The sequence below is a fragment of the Pelophylax lessonae genome (assembly GCF_965119305.1).
Source record: "Pelophylax lessonae genome assembly, chromosome: 3".
In the NCBI taxonomy this organism is placed as follows: domain Eukaryota; kingdom Metazoa; phylum Chordata; class Amphibia; order Anura; family Ranidae; genus Pelophylax; species Pelophylax lessonae.
The window spans coordinates 40,664,225-40,685,041 of record NC_138770.1 but is presented as its reverse complement, the minus strand read 5'-3'; the positions used below and the strand labels follow the sequence as shown (position 1 = coordinate 40,685,041).

Here is a 20,817-nt window from a genome sequence, read left to right as displayed (position 1 = left end):
AGTCTGGAGCATCAACTATAGAATGGGACTCATGGACCCTTATACTGCAGTTGCCAGAGCACACTGAGGAAGAGGTAGAGTGGGGGAATAGTTTTTACCAGACTGCATAAAGAAAGACTTCCTTTTGGCAGCACAGAAGTCTATGTAAGCACATCAGCCTGTGTGCCCACATTTCTGCGGGAGACCAGACTGGTGGGGACCAGAGTTTGAGGCCTGAGGGCGGTGACACAGGGGGCAGCGCCACATGGACCGCGGCAATCCCATCAATATCATCCTTGCTGCAGGGAGACTGTAGCATTCTCTTGTTCTCCCCTCCTTCACTTCTGATTACCGGAGTCATCTGTGCAGGGACAAGGGGCCCCTTTCCTACAGCGGGAGTCTAAAGCTGTATCACAAAGACTGGTGAGAGGGCTTTTTGCCCATTAGTTGCACACTGATAGCAGAGACTGAGTTACTGGAAGCAGGATACATAGTACATAGCACCCATACTGCATGATGATTCACCTAGACTGTTGTTAGGTGCACCAATGCTGCTTAAGGGCCCCAACTATAGCTGGCAAAAGAACACAGTAAAGGACTACCCCCTATATAGCCATTCCATAATCCCCTATCTACTATTCATATATAAAGTGTACCACTATCCAGTTAGCCTAGGCCTAGCATAGTCACCCTTAATGCACCTTGGCAGTATACTGTAGTCTCCTGAACGCAGTAACTTTAATTTTTATTACTGTCTATTGCTGCACTCACTGTGACCTTACTAGATGCGTTGATCCTAGTGCATAGTGTTATCCAATACCTACGGTTTACTACTTATTATGTTGATTTGTACTACTACAGTTGCTAACCCACTTTCATGCCTGTGTGACAGTATATTGAGACTTGCCTTTCCTAAGCTGTTTGGTGTCTGCTTTCTAATATAGCATCATTATTGTGTACTTGGTATTGCCTACAGTGACTTTTGTGATAATGCAAGCTTTTTTCACTTAACCTAGTGTGTCAGAAGGGCTAAAGTCTTTGAGGAGGTTGATGCAAAGAACAAAGAATCCAACCTACCCAGTGGCTCCTGTGGGGGTAGTGCTACATTAACATTTTCTTTTTATTTTAGAACTAATAGGGATTATATACTTTTATTCCTAAAACCATCATATTCTTTGTAAGTTGAATGATAAAAGTCTACCTTCAGATTTGTATTATTAAAGGTTCTTTTCTTTTCTGTTATTCATTTTTCTAAAACTATAAGTAAGGCACATCCTGTAGGTTTTAGTGTTAATCTAGTGTCTTAGTAGTTTTGTTTTCCCAGCTTGTACTTTTTGGAACAGACGACTCTCCCTCTTCTCATAAATCTGGGGATGCTTGTAGTATACTCCCAGTTATAAGTTCATCAGTTCATAGACCCATATAGCATTCCACCTGTAATTCCTCCTCCGCACCATCACAATCTCCAAGCACAAGATCATCTTTCTGTAGCACTCTCCTAGTTTAGAGTAGGCTGCTAGGCAAATTTAGTAATCAATGTAATCAATTTTAATCAATGGACCATGGATTAATTTGCTTAGGGCTGCTCAGTGTTTCGCAGGCTGCTGCTTTGTTACTTCCACCATCTTCTAGAGATTTGTAGAATATAGTGGTAGAGAGGACAGAGTCTGCCGCCTGAATATTTATGGGACTCAGCCCAATCCCATGGGAGGTGTGCCCAGAAGGTAGGGAAAGAGCCCATAAACAGTCTAAGGCCTGAATAACAGGAGTGAGTTTCTGGGTCCAGCTCTGCAGGAGGGGACTTCTGTCAGAAGTTTGGGAGACAGCCAGCCTCTCACTTACCTGGTTAGAGGCCAAAGTGCTGAGAAGGCTTCCCATGTGGCTGAGCGCAGAATGCCCCTGAAAGTGGTAACAGGAAGTGCTATACTCAAAGAAGCAGGGGTTGCCAGCTGCGACAGGCTGAAGTGAGGAGGGGATGTCCTCTGGATGGCAGCTGAGGAGCAGGATGCTCTGCTGGGCAAGAGTCCCTCAGGAGTACTAGATGAGACTTGGCAGAAGAGAGTCAGGAGCCAGGCAAGTAGTCATACATGGAATATCAGCCAGGATTAAAGCAGCCGGAAGCAGAGTCAGAAGAGCAAGCCAGAGGTCATACACTGATCAGCAAGCAGAAGTGGAGTCAATGGAACAAGCCGAGGGTCAAAACCAGGAATGGAGACAAAACAGGTCAAGGCAAGCTGGGTAACAGGAAATCCAATAATAGCAGGAACACACGGGGGAGCTGAAGATCATCCAGCAACTAGTGGCTAATGCTGCTGGCTTTAAATAGGCAACTGAGTGCCAGAATCAGTCGCGCCAGCGTGCACCATGGCGATTTTTTCATGTGCCAATCTGCAATTCTGTTGGGCATTAGCAGATGTGCCAGTTCTTCTGTGAACTGTTCTCTGACACAGCCAGAAAACACCAAGGTCCCAGCTAGGCCTACCTGAGGGGCCTATTTTCAAGTCCAGTCCACAGATCCAGCTAGGTCAGGAGAGAACTCTTGGAATATAGCAGGGAGGAAGCTAAGGGGGAGGAACTTGACTGGCCTGCACAGAGTCCTGACCTCAACCCGATAGAACACCTTTGGAAAGAATTAGAGCGGAGACTGCAATGCCAACATCAGTGCCTGACCGCCCAAATGTGCTTTTGGAAGAATGGTCAAACATTCCCATAGACACACTCCTAAACCTTGTGGACTGCCTTCCCAGAAGAGTTGAAGCTGTTATAGCTGCAAAGGGTTGGCCAACTCAATATTAAACCCTACGGCTTAAGACTGGGATGCCATTAAAGTTCATGTGTGTGTCATGCGCAGTCCAGTTCATCCACCCCAAACTCACTCATCCATGTCTTTACTGACCTTGCTTCGCAGTCATGTTGGAACAGGAAGAGGCCATCCCCAAAGTTGGGAGCATGAAATTGTCCAAAATGTCTTGGTATGTTGACACCTTAAGAGTTCCCTTCACTGGAACTAAGGGGCCAAGCCCAACCCCTGAAAAATAACCCCACACCATAATCCTCCCTCCACCAAATAATTAGGACTAGTGAGATCCCGTTTTAAATTATTGGTGACTCCATCCGCTGCGTGACTTCCAGAGGGGATTTCCATGTGTGTTTTGAGGCCTGTTTGCTGCTGTAAGGCAGCTGCATGATCTGGTAAGTGCGCATTTTTTCCATCGGTGGCAGTACTTTGCTCACTGGATTGGTGATCCTAATCGACACTATTGATTGTGTGCAAGAACTTCCCCTTCCACACATTTCATTTGGACTGTCATTTATGAATATATTTTTAATTGTTCATTTTTGCATAAGGCGCTACACTGTTGTAAGTTATGTAGTATACACATATGTGTCAGCTGCCCTGATCTTAGCTTGTATCATATGCACAGTGCAGGATTTATATATTCATATTATAATTGAGCCTGTGCTTGATGGCTGTTCGAGCCAGTTGGCTACAAGGCTCAGACTTTGGCCAGCTAAAATGTTACAGTTAACATCAATCTCCATATACTGTACAGGCTTAGTACAGACAGGGAATAGAGAAAAAAAAGCAGCTAGTAAACAGGGCAGCCCACTACAAGGGGTTTTTGGTCTCTCTTTTATTTACAATTATCTCCTCTATCTGCTCTTCTTCTGACCCACCTCCAATGGGCAGCCACTCCTGGGAAAGGTCGAGGGTGTAGGCACTGCCAAGGCTGATCTCTTCACTCTCCAGAGCCAGACACTGTGACAAACTCACTCAGGACAGAGGCTTTTGGAGGGGACTGCAGGCTAGCCTCTTGCCTACTGACTGTGGGCCCTGGCATTTAAGGGAACGCTACTCTTTGTGAGGTGTATGCTTGGGGGGGGGGAACCCTTGGAGTAATGTTACTTATGATTCAAGTCCATGTCTCCCCAAGACACACAGACTCCTAGCAGATGGTAATCTCATCAACTCAAGCCACCTGTCTTTCACCCATTGTTAATTGTTCTAATTAACACACTTATTGTATTTTAGCAAACTATTGGGGGATGTGTTTACACTTATAATAATGTGTATTGTAGTTTGTGAGCTCGATGCAGAGAAGTCTGACCTGGAGTGAGATCCTGGTTAGTTAAAGTGTTGTCTAGGTGTGGATTCCCATTCATTAATATTGTTTCTGTCTGGTGGCTAATTTGTTTAACTCTTGGAGGATCCTCTATGATTGGATTAGCCTTGTGGCAGCTGTACCTCTCTATCTAAACCATTGTGTGATGTTTTGGGTAAATATTTGGGTGGTCGCTGAAATACTTCTCAAGTGTATAAAAAGCCTGTATTATTGTTCAATAAAAGTTCTAGATCTTATACAAGCTATTCTTGGCTAGTCTTGTATATCGCGGCTAGAATATCTGATATCCATGTTCAAGACTGAAGGAAGTGGTATAAATCCCATGGATTGCAAGATGAAAAACAACATGGGTTTACTTCAGGGAGATCATGTCAAACAAATCTTATAGATTTTTTTGACTGGGTGACTAAAATAATAGACGGTGGAGGTGCAGTAGACATTGCATATCTAGATTTTAGTAAGGCTTTTGACACTGTCCCACATAGAAGACTTATCAATAAACTGCAGTCATTGAGCATGGACTCCCATATTGTTGAGTGGATTAGGCAGTGGCTGAGTGACAGACAACAAAGGGTTGTAGTCAATGGAGAACATTCAGAACAAGGTCATGTTACCAGTGGGGTACCTCAGGGATCTGTACTGGGACCAATTTTGTTTAATATCTTCATAAGTGATATTGCAAAAGGCCTCGATGGTAAGGTTTGTCTTTTTGCTGATGACACAAAGATATGTAACAGGGTTGATGTTCCTGGAGGGAAACGCCAAATGGAAAAGGATTTAGGAAAACTAGAAGAATGGTCAGAACTCTGGCAACTGAAATTTAATGTGGATAAGTGCAAGATAATGCACCTGGGGCGTAAAAACCCAAGGGCAGAATATAGAATATTTGACACAGTCCTGACCTCAGTATCTGAGGAAAGGGATTTAGGAGTAATTATTTCAGAAGACTTAAAGGTGGGAAGACAATGTAATAGAGCAGCACGAAATGCCAGCAGAATGCTTGGATGTATAGGGAGAGGTATAAGCAGTAGAAAGAGAGAAGTGCTTATGCCGCTGTACAGAACACTGGTGAGACTCCACTTGGAGTATTGTGCGCAGTACTGGAGGCCATATCTCCAGAAGGATATAGATACTCTAGAGAGAGTTCAGAGAAGAGCTACTAAACTAGTACATGGATTGCAGGAAAAAACTTACCAGGAAAGGTTAAAGGACCTTAACATGTATAGCTTGGAAGAAAGAAGAGACAGAGGGGATATGATAGAAACTTTTAAATACATAAAGGGAATCAACTCGGTAAAGGAGGAGAGCATATTTAAAAGAAGATAAACTACCACAAGAGGACACAGTTTTAAATTAGAGGGGCAAAGGTTTAAAAGTAATATGAGGAAGTATTACTTTACTGAGAGAGTAGTGGATGCATGGAATAACCTTCCTGCAGAAGTGGTAGCTGCAAATACAGTGAAGGAGTTTAAAGTGGAGTTCCACCCTATTTTTATACTTACCTCCATCTTCTCAAGATAGGGCCAGGGACTATTCATAGGATTCAGATATGTTGGGCAGACTAGATGGGCCAAATGGTTCTTATCTGCCGACACATTCTATGTTTCTATTGCAGTGCCTGCTGATGGAACTCGGAGAGTGTTCCAGCAATCATCACCTCACTGACACTCTGTACAGTTTCCTAAAATTTGTGAGATTTGAACAAGCTGGAACAGTAGCCAACATTCCGTAATTGTCCTGCACGATCTGGGACACTTTTCAACAATGACAAGGCCGTGTTCACACTATGAGACGTTTCTCGGACCTGCAGTTCCTCTGAGCTCCACAAGATGGTGATCTCACTTATATAGAGACAGAAAGTCTCTATGGAGTACAGACAGGAAGTGATGTCAGGTATAAATAGGAAGTTCCGGGTCAGAGGTGAGTCGGGAGGAAGTAGAGAGAAGACATTGCTGGAAGTGGCAGCAGAGGAGGTAATAAGATCTTATTTTCTATTTACACCCAGTAACCCCCCCCCCACCGTCATGTCCGTCCTCTTCCTCCATAGTCACTGTGATGTCTTTTATCCCCAGCAGATGATGATACACACATATATAGTGGGGAAACCTAGATTAACGCCTTCAGGGTCAGAACATTTCCCCTCTTACGGGGTCGGAACATTCTCTTCATTTTGGAATTGTGTCACAGTCTCACCTTAGCAGTCTATTGTAGCGAGAGATAAGATTCTGAATTGAATTGTACTGAAGTTTAACCCCAATTTCCAGGAGTCTATTTTTGGTCGAAGTTGATCAATTATTATTATTATACAGGATTTATATAGTGTTAACAGTTTGCGCAGCGCTTTACAATATAAAGGGGCTTAATACAAACACAACACAGTTCATTACTGAAGGAATCAGAGGGCTCTGCTGGTGGAGTTTATAATCTAAAGGGAATGGGGAGGTAGTTCAAGAGTAATAGCTACGAGGGATGATCTGATGGAGGTGACCCAAGTACAGATTTTTGGTGAAGGTGGGGTAATCTTCCCTGAAGAAATTAATTATCAAGCATTGTCTAAAGGCGGACAGTATAGGAGCTAGCCGGACATACTGGGAGAGGGATTTTCAGAGGATGGGAGAGGATCTCTAAAAGTCCTGCAGGTAAGCATGGGACAAGGTAACAAGGAAGCTAGAGAGTAAGATGTCTTGGGTGGGGCGGAGAGGACGATTTGGGCAATATCTTAAGATGAAGTTAGTGATGTAGCAGTGGTCAGTGTTGTGGGTGGTTTTGTATGTTGTGGTTAGTATTTTGAATTGTATACATTAGGCTAAAGGAAGAAATTGGCAGAAAGGGGCAGCCGTCATGGATCAGTTAGTAAGGTGCATACGTCTAGCAGCAGCATTGATAATAGACTGAAAAGGGGGATAACAGGAGCTTCATATAAACTTTATTTTATTAGAAAGGTTCACCTAACATTATACTGCAAGGTGACCACTGCAAACATACAGTAGCACTAACCTAGCTATCTGGCACTGTGAATGTGAGATAATAACAATAGGACAGAGACACTTCTGTCACCAGTCTTCAGATACACACAGAATCTGTGTTTAAACGTTAAACTACTAGAACACATGAACACTTACCTAATAGTCCTTGCTTTGGGTCGGGATGAGATGCAGCAGCATCAGCTCTTAATTGGAAGGTCATGGGGTCAATTCTGTTCCTACTTCCTTAAAAATCCTATATATAGGATACTACAGTCCACTAATGAGGGTTTCTGAAAAAGCTAGCAGGGACAGGAATTACCTATCTATAACAAATCAGTTCTTTAATAATTATAAAGCTATTTACAAATACAGAAACTAGAGGGAAGCAGCTCCCTACACATGTGCCAATTCCCACTGAGGACAATCCGAATATTACCTCTTACATCCCCATACTAGTTGTGTACAACCAATACAATCCAGATAATTCTCTGTTTACAGGGAATCCTGAATTGATCACATGACCACATCAATGAGGATGAAGGAGGACCAGAGTCACATGACCGAGAGGATACTAAACCTCACCCTGGAGATCATCTACCTGCTGACTGGAGAGGTGAGGAGGATTCTGTGAGGTCACATGACATCACTCTTACTGTATCTCTATTATTAAAAAACAGGCCTGACCGGAGGGTTGAGGATTCTGTGAATGTGATATATTATTTTTTTTGCTGAATACAGAGTTTTTCTCTTATGAAGTCTGGAGATCATATGACCATCACTGTGCCTCCATGTCACTCTCTGATACCTGAGATAAACATCAATAAGAAGATTCTAGAAGTCACCAAGAAGATGATGGAGCTGCTGACAGGAGAGGTGAGCGGTGCTGGGAATTCTGGGACATTATCCAGTAACAGACAAGGGATGTGTCTGGATGGTGACTGTATCATTGTGTGTGTCAGGTTCCTATAAGGTGTCAGGATGTCACTGTCTATTTCTCCATGGAGGAGTGGGAGTATTTAGAAGGACACAAGGATCTCTACAAGGACGTCATGATGGAGAATCAGCCGCCCCTCACATCACCGGGTAAGAGGAGACTTTATTATACAGGAGAGAGCAGTACGGAGGGTCCACCTAGATCCCCCATCATCTGATAAACACATAGAAACAATGTATTCAGTCAGTGTGTGTGTTTCCTACAGATGGATCCAGTAATGGGAATCCACCAGAGAGATGTCCCCGTCCTCTGTATTCCCGGGATTCCACACAGGAAGATCACACCATCCCTCCCCATCATCAGGTAGGTGGAGTTTAGGGTCTGGAACATGAAGTGATTGAACACTCTGACATGTGGAGACGATGTGTGGACTCTACAAGATGATATTTTCTATGTGATCTCACATCATAAATACTTCTATATTACAGATGTTATTTTCTGCCATTCTGTTGGTTTAGGGTGAAGATCTGATAGAAATAAAAGTTGAGGTTAAAGCAGAACAAGAAGAGGCTTATGTGAGGGATGATCCGCAATATACGGAGGAAGCTGGAATGATAAGGACATTCAAAGAGGAGGACATTCCTACAGAGATCAGCACAGGTGAGCCATAATATATTCTTCTGTTATCTCCGCTCTGTTGCACACTGATTGGTCCAGAGTAGGGCGGGATATGAGTGATATCAGCCAATAATAAGTAAAGAGGGGAAGTCATCGCTGGTTGGGACATCCACAGAGAACATCCACTCACTCAAATCAACCTGATCCAGATGGAATTTCTATTTAGGTGTACTAACCCTCCAGTATCCATTGATCATGTTTTTATAATTTTCCAGGACACATCATCAAGAAACCCTCAAGGGATCATCTCACTTTATCTCCAGGGTGTAAAATGGAAAATGAGGACATCACAAGAGATTGTGCAGGAGAAAAGACAATGAGCTCCGCTATGGATGGAGAACTTTACAGTGTGGACGGATTATTAAATCCATCTGACTCTGAGCAACCTCAAATTGTGAGGGACGGTGCTGGAATCCAGTGGGAGGAGAATTTTTCTTGTCCTGAATGTGGGGAAAGTTTTAGCTCTGCATTAAGTCTAACTGTACATCAGATATCTCACACGGGTGGGAAGCTTCATTCCTGTTTTGAGTGCGGAAAATGTTTCCTTCATAAATCAGAACTTGTCATACATTGCAGATCTCACAAGGGCAAGAAGTCTAATTCCTGCCCCGAATGTGGGAAATGTTTTACATGGAAATCAAAACTTGTCACACATCAGAGAATTCACACGGGGGAGAAGCCGTATTCCTGCCCTGAGTGCGGGAAATGTTTTTCACAGAGATCAGTTCTTGTTCGACATCAGAAATCTCACACGGGGGAGAAGCCGTATTCCTGCCCTGAGTGTGGAAAATGTTTTTTACACAAATCAGACCTTCTTAAACATCAGAGATCTCACACGGGGGAGAAGCCGTATTCTTGTCCTGAGTGCGGGAAATGTTTTTCACGTTTGTCCACACTTTACTCACATCAGAAGATTCATGCAGAGAAAAACCCTGAGTGCGGAAATTTATTTTCATGGAAATCAGACCTTGCTATGCATCAGAGATTGCACATAGGGAGAGGTCATGTTCTTGCCCCTAGTGAGGAAAATGTTTTATATGGAAATCAGAGTTTGTTATACAGCAGCGATTTCACAGATGGATGTAGAGAAGAGCAAACGCACCTGGGTTCAGTTTGTGAGAGGTTTACCTAACTGCTCCTAGGTTCTGAATGTTAATCTGAACCTTACTGAAGCCAATGGGAGCTGAATCTTTAAAAACAGTTTAGGCCATTTTTAGGGCTAATAGGCAAGTGATTGTCAAACAAAGAGCGTGCAGAGCTGGGCAGTGCCCTGGGGGACATGTACCAAAGCAAACATTTAAAAAAAAAGAATTCTGTTGAGTGGGGAGCAACTCTTTTATTAATGCTTCAATTTTAACCTCCCTGGCGGTATTCCAGAGTGTGGCTCGGGGTTAACCTTCAGTACCAAAAGCGGTAACCCCGAGCCACACTCGGGATTACCCCAGAATCTTACTCACCTTCCCTGCAATCCCCAGCCGTCCTCCCCAGTCGTCCTCACACTCTCTTTCCGCTCTGTGCATGGCTGATGCCAGGACTTGCCTTCCGATTCCCTTCCCTGCGAGCGTTGCGACGCAGGGGGGTGGAACCGGCGTCAAATTCAAAAGTGTAAATACACCAAATGACATGATAGAAAGCTGTGATCCTAACGGATTACACTGTATCATGCCATTTCACCACAGGATTGCACCTGGTGACTTTTCCAGTGCCCTGCCTGTGCTTTTCCAGTGCTTTGTGCATGGAAAATAGAGAACGACCATGGCGTCCAAAAAGCGTTCTTTTTGCACAGAAGTGCTTTTAGGCGAACTGGAAAACAGCGACAGTGAAACAGAGTTACTTGAAGAACTGAGCGATAGCGATTCGTGGGAAAATTGGTCATCGGGTATGGAAAGTGGCGACAGCGACGATTCTGATGTCTCTTTCTGGCACATAGCTTGTGGAATTTGGGAAGTATATCAAATGATTCTTCAGAATTCCCAACGGAGCGATGTGCCAGAAAGAGACATCAGAATTGTCGCTGTCGTCACTTTCCATACCTGATGACCAATTTTCTCACGAATCGCTATCGCTCAGTTCTTCAAGTAACTCCGTTTCACTGTCGCTGTTTTCCAGTTCGTCTAAAAGTGCTTTTGCGCAAAAAGAACGATTTTTGGACACCATGGTCGTTCTCTATTTTCCAGGCACAAAGAACTGGAAAAGCACAGGCAGGGCACTGGAAAAGTCACCAGGTGAAATCCTGTGGTGAAATGGCATGATACAGTGTAATCCATTAGGATCACAGCTTTGTATCATGTCATTTTGTTTATATACATTTTTGAAATTGCCGCCGGTTCCACCCCCCTGAGTCGCAACGCTCGCAGGGAAGGGAACTGGAAGACAGGTACCGGCATCGGCCGAGCACACAGCAGGAGGACGGCGGGGGATCGCAGGGGAAGGTGAGTTTTAAAATGTAAAACAACTGATTTCCATGCAAAACAATGTACCGCTTTTAGCACAGAAACCTGGACATAATCAGACCGCCAGAGAGGTTAATTTTAAAAATACATAATTCCTCTAAATTACATGCTTGGGAGATGCCTTGAAACTTCCTGTGAGTACGATGTAAACAAGCAAAGTGCCATGAGCAAAGAAAAAAACTTGTAGCACCCTCCTAGGTAGGTGCTAGTGAGCGGGTATAGTTTTTGGCTCTGTCTGCCTATCAGAGGACCTGCAGGCAAATCTATATTGCTTTCTGCCTACCAGAGAGCAGGATCTGTTAGTGATGTCTGCTCATTGTGCTCAATATGCGATCCATGATGTCTAGAGGAGTGTTTTACATTGGTCCAATAGGGAGGCATGTTGGACAGTGGGAGGAAACCTGACCAATGGATGCATAGGCTTTGGTACAGTCCTGGTGATTGGCAGAGACTGGCTGTCTCGGTGCATTCTGGGATACTGTATAAAAGCCAGGAGCACATGTGCTGCGGGGTCTTTGGCTGGAAAGCAGAGTCCGGAGGGAGAGTGGCGGCTGCCTCCTCCTTTGTAGCAGTGGCACGTGGCATCAGGAGGTCATCCTGAACCCAGAGGTCCAGGAGAGCTGACTGAGGAGGAGACACTGGAGACCCTGGAAAAACAGTGAGTACAGGGGATCGTGTCGAGGGGCCTGACCTGAGCGGGGCCACCCTGGAGTAGGATAGTCAGTGGATGGGTGTCAGTGGTCAAGGAAAGGGATACTAGGAGACAGTGGCAGCCCGTTCATTGGGGGCACCGCCCCCCCATCCATGCGCCCGGCCCCCTAATCTACATGCAGGGCGCCGGACGCATGGATTCCAATAGGGGATTTTTTTTTTAAGCACGTGATTAGAGCCAGAGACTCTAATAGGCTTCAAAAAAGGGTGGGCTCGGGGCGAAGAGCACTGCGCAATGAGCCCACCCAGTTGTATGACAATAGTGAATGAATATTCGCTAGTATCACACTGATTTTCCTCCCAGCCAATCAGAAAGCGGGTCGTGAGACCCCTTTCCTGATTGGCTGAAAAGAGAAACAGTTTTACTGGCCATTGGCCAGGAAGAGGGAGGAGACATACGGCCGGAGGAGACTCACAGCCGCTCGGGGAAGGAGCAGGTAAGGATGCTGGCTGTCCGTCCCGGGAGGGGGTGGTAGATTTGAATGCCGGCTGGCCGGCCATCCCGCCAGGGGGGGTGTTGGTTTTGACGCCCCCCCCAAATTTTCATTCACCAGCCGCCACTGCTAGGAGAGTGTCCTGAAGATACCTTTAGTTCATCAAGTCATCTGGAAAGTGACTTAATCTTAAATCCAACGAGGTGGATTAACAGCCTGGCTGTACCAACGGATAGATGTCCTCCAAACCTTGTGCATAGTGTGGCAGAGCGTTGCCCTGCCAGGGTCTAGAAAGCGATCGTGACCCATAATTCTCAACCAGGCAGGTTGAGGGGCTCCAGGGAGCTTGTGAAGTGAAGAGGAAACTGGCTTCTCAGTTTCCTCTGTGTTTTAAAAAGTCCAGTTTGGTACCTGGAGTCTGAAGATTTCGAAGTGATCCGGGTGGGATGAAATCTCCAATCCTGGGTCCAGCTATTCAGTATAGCCAGCATATAAATTGGTCAGGTGTGTGTTGTGCTTTTAGTAGTAACCTGACCATGGTTCGGGGCTCCACCCTGGCAGACAGGAGGTCTGGCCAAGGAGCCAGGAGGGCTCCACGTGCAGCACGAGGCTGCTGTTTGTGTGCACCCTGTTGGGTGAGCGAAGTCTGTAGACAGACAAGGGCCTGGAGTTTGAGGCCACTGCAGCAGCTCTGCAAGTACAAGCCAGGGGGGCTGAATGATCCTTTATTTTGCTGAGGATTGAAATGCTGAAACCCCTGCGAGGGAAATCCTATTATTTTATTCTGCTTGATGAACTTTCCTTTAATAAACATGGGTGAGGAAAGCCCTTAAAAGAAAGAAAAAGTGAGTGGCGGTGTCCTTTAAACGCTCTACACTTGATGCAAGTCTCACAATAGTTAATCTGGAGAATCCCACTAATCCCTTCTCCCAACTCTAATTTATAAAATAAAAACAAAACAACTACATACCCCTGGATTAATTATTGACTGAGCCAAGAAGTAAAGTGATAGACTGTGAATGTCAATGTTGCTAACGGTAACCCAGGGGGACCCGAAAGTGTGAAAATCCAGCAGTCCTCAAGGGGGCAGTGCTACGCACTTTTAAATTGTTAGTTGCTAAATATTTCCTGACCGGCCTCTGTTTGTAATCCTGAATGAGGGACTACAGTAGCACCTCCTACACTGAACAAAACTATAAACGCAACACTTTTGTTTTTCCCCCCATTTTTTATGAGCTGAACTCAAAGATCTAAGACTTTTTCCATGTACACAAAAGGCCTATTTCTCTCAACTATTGTTCACAAATCTGTCTAAATTTGTGTTAGTGAGCGCTTCTCCTTTGCTGGGATAATCCATCCACCTCACCACCTGCCTTTTTATTGATGGCATTTTTAATGCACAGAGATACCGTGACGAGATCCTGAGGCCCATTGTTGTGCCATTCATCCACGACCATCACCTCATGTTGCAGCATGATAATGCGCGGCCCCATGGTGCAAGGATCTGTACACAATTCCTGGAAGCTGAAAACATCCCAGTTCTTGCATGGCCAGCATACTCACCGAACATGTCACCCATTGAACATGTTTGGGATGCTCTGGATTGGCGTATACGACAGCATGTTCCATGTCTTGAAGATGAATGGACCAACATTCCATAGGCCACAATCACCAACCTGATCAACTCTATGTGAAGGAGATGTGTTGCACTGCTTGAGGCAAGTGGTGTTCACACCAGATACTAACTGGTTTTCGGATCCCCCATTACAGTAAAACTGCACATTTTAGAGTGGCCTTTTATTGTGGCAAGCCTAAGGCACACCTGTGCTGTGCAATAATCATGTTGTCTAATCAGCATCTTGATATGCCACACCTGTGAGGTGAATGGATTATCTCGGCAAAGGAGAAGTGCTCACTAACACAGATTTGTGTACAATATTTGAGAGAAATCAGACTTTTGTGTACATAGAAAAGGTCTTAGATCTTTGAGTTCAGCTCATAAAAAATGTGGGCAAAAACAAAAGTGTTGCGTTTATGATGTTCAGTGTAGGTAGGTGCTAGGCTGTCAGAAGGCTGGGGCTCCTCTGTAGTCAGTGGAGCAGTTGTTGATTGCTTTGGACTGATCAGGGTCTCACAGGCTGCAGGTTTGATTGATTCACCTTGCCTTCTCGAAAGTTCCAGAACATAGGAGTGGAACAGGAGGAAGGGCAGCAGGGGAGGACTGGGGCAGGGGGGAAATTGCCCCCCGGGCCACTCTAAAGTCCTGTACAAAGGCTGCACTGCTTCTGCCACAGACATGCCTAAAGGATTCCTGGTAAAGAGAAGTAAAAATTCCCCACCACTGATTTACTGAGTGTGGGATGAAGACAAGGACAGAGCACAGTCCTCCCTCTCCAGCATGGATGGTGTAAACTGTGTCTGAGCAGAGGCTGGTTCCATGCCCCACTGGAGACTCCTCCCCTGGCCAGCCCCAACCGAGCTGTGCCAGCTCCCCCCAACCGCCCCCCTGCTGGCCAGGATGGGAACCCGGTTTCAGCCAGTGAGTAGAGAGTACCTGGAATGGGGGTCAGGAGGAGGATGGGAAGAGGGAGAGTGGGAGGGGGGCCAAGTCGCTGCACCATGGGCCTCTGGTTTGTTTTAGCCTCTTGGGCCAAAACTGAAGGGCAGCCTGTATATTTATTGGTCTCAGCCAATCCCTTGGGGAAGGGGTGCCCAGTAGGTGGCTGCAGAGCACATAAATAGTCTTTTGTGTGGAGCAGTCTTGTTCTTGTCCCGGAGGAGAAGTTCCCAGCCTGGAGGGCTGATGCCCTTACAGGCAGCCCAGCTGAAAATGAGCTGAGCTCATCGAGGTCCCTGCTACACTATAGACCTCTGAAGCTAAACCAAGAGGATTTCACCTAGGATGCGGTCTGGAGATTCCCCTAGGGAAATGTCTGCCTGATGCTGGAGGGAGGCATCCAAGTACCCAAAGACTTGTGAGTAGAGACCATAATGCAGGATCTTATTGACTGCTGTTGCTGTTAACCCCTGGTGCACTAACATTAAGGCATTCCTGGCCTAGAATATTGCTTATGGTGTCCCAGTGCTGTCCATTCCCTGAGCTATTGTTGAAGGGACTGTTCTAAGAAGCAGCTGCAGATTGAAGGGTGCCGTCAAATTACTGTTGAGCGTTCTGGAGTATCCAACAGCTCCCTGTGCCCTATCCAAGTTTGTACAGCAATAAATGGTAAAAAGCAGAGGTGGGGGACATGACACATGACTTAAGTCACCAGTTTGAGGACTTGAGACTTGCTTGACTAAAATTAATAAAAGACTTGACTTGTCTTTGACTTGGTATTCATGACTTGAGACTTGACTTTGACTTGAGACATGTGACTCGAAATGACTTTACTTTTTTAAGTTAATAAATATTTGCAGTCACTTAAAACACCTCAGTTTGTTCTGATTTTTAGGACACTGGCTGTTTAACAATGGAAATACTTAACACGTTTTTAGTGAAACATGACCGGACGAAGGATTTTGAGCTGTTTGGGCATTCAAAGTGTTACATAGTTACATAGTAGGTGAGGTTGAATAAAGACATAAGTCCATCCAGTTCAACCCGTATAGGTGTGTGTGGACGTATTCATTTCTCATACCCCTGAATGTTTCAATCCTTGAGATGTACGTCCAAGAGTCTTTTAAAAGTAGCCATACTCCCCGCAGTTACTACCATTTGTGGCAGGGAATTCCACAGTCTTGTAGCCCTTACAGTAAAGAACCCCCTGCGTAGCCTGTGGTTAAATCTCTTCTCCTCTAAACGCATTGTATGGCCTTGTGTCCTCATGCATTCCTTGCGACTGAATAGTTTTTTTTTTTTTTTTCTATGCTCTCAACATCGTTGAGGTATTTGTAAATTGCTATCATGTCCCCTCTCACGCATCTCTTCTCCAGGGAGAATAAATCTAGTGCTTCTAAACGCTCTTCGTAACTAAGGTCCTCCAATCCCCTAATAGGTTTTGTTGCCCTTCTCTGTACTCTCTCAAGCTCCAATACATCCCTTCTGAGGACTGGCGACCAGAACTGGACAGAATACTCCAGATGTGGTCAGACCAGAGTTTTATAAAGTGGAAGGATTATAGTTTTATCTCTGGAATACATCCCCTTCCTTATGCATGCCAAAATTCTGCTGGCTTTGGCAGCTGCAGCTTGACATTGCATGCTATTGCCTAATCTATCTTCCACTAAGACCCCCAGATCTTTCTCCATTTTTGATACCCCCAGACGTTCCCCCATAGCTTGTAAATTGATTTTATGTTATTGGTCCCTAAGTGCAATACCTTGCACTTATCCATATTAAACCTCATTTGCCATGTAGTTGCCCACTCTGTTATTTTGTTCAGGTCATTCTGTAAGATTTCTGCCTCACGATGTGAATTATTGCCCTGCTCAATTTTGTGACATCAGCAAAAACTGAGATTGAGCTACTGATCCCATTCTCAATGCTTTTTATGAATAAACTGAACAAACTTGGTCCCTGAATTGAGCCTTGGGGGACCCCACTTACCACTCCAGACCAGTCTGAGTATGCGTTGTTTATTACTGCCCTTTGGACACGCCCCTTTAACCAGTTCCGTATCCAAGAGCAACTTGTGGTCGATGCCTGTCGCCCTTAATTTATAAATCAAGCATTTGTGGGGAACTGTATCTAATGCCTTAGCAAAATCCAGGTACACCACATCCACTGGTCTCCCACTGTCTAGCTCACAACTAACCTCCTTGTAGAATGTTAACAGATTGGTTTGACAAGAACGTCCCTTTGTAAACCCGTGCTGATTACTGCTGATGATGTTGTTTTCTTTAGCAAACTCCCCTCCAGAAGTTTACATACTATTGACCTCAGGCTGACCGGCTTATAATTTCCCGGGACATGCCTCTGCCCTTTTTTGAATATCGGTATCACGTTAGCTTTTCTCCAGTCCCTTGGTACATTTCCTGTCAAAATACTGTCAGCAAAGATCAGGAACAGTGGTGTAGATATAACTTTACTGAGCTCTTTAGATACTCTCGGATGTACGCCATCCGGGCATGGTGATTTACTTGTGTTCATTTTATCTAGCCTTTCCCTTATTTCACCCTCTGATAGCCATAGTGGCAAGTCCTGTGAAGTAGGGCTGCAATGACTAGTCGACTACGCCGACTACAAAAAATCGTCGACGTGCGTGAAAGGCGTCGACTCGTCAACACGTGACGTCACACGCCCCCTGGCCGGCTCAGTAAAAGGCTATTTATTACATATGCTGAAATCGCACTTACATTGTATAGCACTTAAAGTGGAGTTCCACCCTATTTTTATACTTACCTCCATCTTCTCGCTCCGGGTCACCTGAAAAAGAAATGGATAATCGCATATTTTTTTTTTTTTTACTTACCTCGTAGCGAAGAAAATATACTTACCTTACTTCCTTCTTCCTCCTTACTCGGCCGCGGCCCGTCGTCACTTCCTGGCTCTGCAATGATTCCTGGGAGCTGGACGTCATAGCTCCCAGGAATCATTGCGCCTGCACCGGCCCCGACGTCAGTTCCGGGTCGCGCGCGTCATCCCCTTCTAAACAGCTTCTGGGCATGCCCAGAAGCTGTGGAGGGATGACGCGCGCGACCCGGAAGTGACGTCAGGGCCGGCGCAGAGCATCGTGGGACCAAAGAAGGCGGAAGAAGACGCCGAAGAGGACGCGCTGGCTTCAAGCTGCCCACATCTGAGATGGCAGCGCTGGACAAGACGTTTGCAAGGTAAGTATTTGTCCTAACAGGTAAGTGCAACCCGGGACAGATCAGAGGCTAGCCATTGTGGAATGCACTAGCCCTGACTGTCCCGGGGGTATTAAAAAAAAAAAAAAAAAAAATCCAGGGTGGAACTCCGCTTTAAGCAGTGCAAGCTATCTCGGCATTCAGACACTTCCTGGTACCTCCGGGATCAGCCCGAGATAGCTTGCACTGCTTAAGTGCTATACAATGTAAATGTGATTTCAGCATATGTAATAAATAGCCTTTTACTGAGACATAGAGCACTAGATCTCCATTTTATTTCTTCACCGATGCTATATACAACTTGACTGATTGTTTGGCAGGAGGGCTTACCAGGCGACTGTGATTTTACCCTATGCGTATTTAGGCTCTCATGAGTCTTTCCTTGAGGTGAGCTGCTAATCTTACCATTGTCATGTGGATCACTTGGAGTGAAGCATGCAGCACTTTAATCACAGATGAAGATTCATTTATTGATTTATTATTGTGTCACTTTAGTTGCACTGTGTATTGGGACTTATTTATCACAGTAATATTGTGTCACTCTACTTGCACTGTGTATTTGGACTTTAAATATCACCGATTTTTTTGATTCAATATTTATTAATGTTTATCACATTATTTGAGTTTATGGTCACATTATTTACCATTTTTCACTAAGCGATTATTTGTCATTGATTTTCATTCACTTAGCGCAGCAATATTATTTATTCAATATCTCAGGTGTTTTGTGTTTGGCACTGATTGCCTGCAGCCTTGTGCTCATCACTTGTATTATTTAGATAGTGATTGCTCTGATTATTTTTATTCTTTATTGTCACCTGGAGAGGGTACCCAGTCCCCGGTGAGCTGCCATTCACAGAACTGGACCGCAGATATCCTACCAGCCCCGCCCACTAGTGGAGATGGCAACACATCGCTAGGCGACACACCCACCGCCCGGACACACCCACCTAACAAAAGCAGCACATGACCCCATCCACTCATCACTGCAGAGATCTGGAAGCTGACCATTTCCCATGGCAACGCCAGTCATTGTTCCACTACAATTTTCAAGGCAGCATGTTGACATTGGAGCAGATACAACAATCACCTGGGCCATGCATCCTCCAAAAAGCTGACTACATACCATACAACCTGACTGTACAACCGCACTGTAACGAGCTTGAAGGAGGTTGTACAATCTACTAACTATGTAGAGCAAGTGCCTGTCTTGATTGGATACAAGAGTGATTGGGTAAATTCAAGAAAAAAAAAAAAAGTATGTTTTTTTTTTTTTTCAGATAAAAAAAAAAATCGTACTGCCCCCAGATGGCTGCAGCACTGATCCAAGCTGCGTCTGTTGTCTGCCACCTGAAAGACCGAAATAAACCCTCTTTATATAAAAAACAACAACAAAACATGATTATACTTACCTGCTCTGTGCAAAATGATTGCAGAGCAGCCCCGATCTTCTTCTGGGATGCACTGCTGACACTCCGGGGGCCTCCTCAGGTGCCCCCACAGAAAGCCTTCCATGGGGGTACCCGTGCAGGCTTGTTCCCGAGATCCCCTGCTGCATCCATTGACAGCGGTACTTTGCTCCACCCCCCACATCACTGGATTAACACTGGATCAATGGCTCCTGCTGCTATCAATCTGTCCAATGAGTAGAGAGAGCAGCTAGAGCCCCTGCGCTCATGCACATTGCTGGATCGGACTCGTGAGGAAACGGGGGAACCTGCAGCACAGAAGGTTTTTCACCTTAAGGCATTAACACCATTTCATGACCATGTGAAGGAGGCCTGAAAGCAAAGCAACAAGCTAGAATAGCTTATTTCTTGCTCTAGAAGCTCCACTGCACTGTGTGCAGGGTCCCCCAAAGCCTCTAAGGCCCCTTTCACACGGGCAACCTCTGATCTGCGTTTCAACAAGGGATCTGCTTGTGAAATCCCTTGCTGATCAGAAAATAAAGAGGTCACTGTATTAATTACAGGATTAATTAGCTAATCAAAAAAACACTCAATTAAGCAAATAAAATAAAAATAATCGTTAGATTAGTCGACTAATCGTAAAAATAATCGATAGATTAGTCGACAGACAAATGTATCGTTAGTTGCAGCCCTACTGTGAAGTAAGGCTGACCAAACCGTCATGGTCAGTGTACCCCTCCTTTTCTTGTGTAAAGACTGAGGAGAAGAAAGCATTAAGCACAGTCGCCTTATCCGTGTCTTCTGTAACCATCCTCCACTCATCGTTAATTATGTGTGCAACATGCTCTGACCTTGTTCTTTTGCTGTTGATATACAGTGCATTGCGAAAGTATTCGGAGCCCCTTGAACTTTTCGACCTTTTGCCACATTTCAGGCTTCAAACATAAAGATATAAAACTGTAATTTTTTGTGAAGAATCAACAACAAATGGGACACAATCATGAAGTGGAACGAAATTTATTGGATTTTCAAACTTTGTTAACAAATAAAAAAAATGAAAAACTGGGCGTGCAAAATTATTCTGCCCCTTTTACTTTCAGTGCAGCAAACTCTCTCCAGAAGTTCAGTGAGGATCTCTGAATGATCCAATGTTGACCTAAATGACTAATGATGATAAATAGAATCCACCTGTGTGTAATCAAGTCTCCGTATAAATGCACCTGCACTGTGATAGTCTCAGAGGTCCGTTTAAAGCACAGAGAGCATCATGAAGAACAAGGAACACACCAGGCAGGTCCGAGATACTGTTGTGGAGAAGTTTAAAGCCGGATTTGGATACAAA

The 20,817-nt window shown here is 44.9% G+C and overlaps 2 protein-coding genes across 2 annotated transcripts in view; both read left to right on the top strand.

Annotated features, from left to right (window-relative positions):
• Positions 1-20,817, top strand: part of LOC309550292 (uncharacterized protein) — a 979,642-nt gene that overhangs the window by 396,429 nt on the left and 562,396 nt on the right. The window contains 1 exon segment of the mRNA XM_082250695.1: positions 8,522-8,663. Coding sequence (XP_082106821.1) covers positions 8,522-8,663 — 142 coding nt within the window.
• LOC309550018 (uncharacterized protein) overlaps positions 8,953-20,817 on the top strand; it is a gene marked incomplete at both ends in the record, with an annotated part of 96,150 nt that continues 84,285 nt past the window's right edge. The window contains 1 exon segment of the mRNA XM_082250490.1: positions 8,953-9,327. Coding sequence (XP_082106616.1) covers positions 8,953-9,327 — 375 coding nt within the window.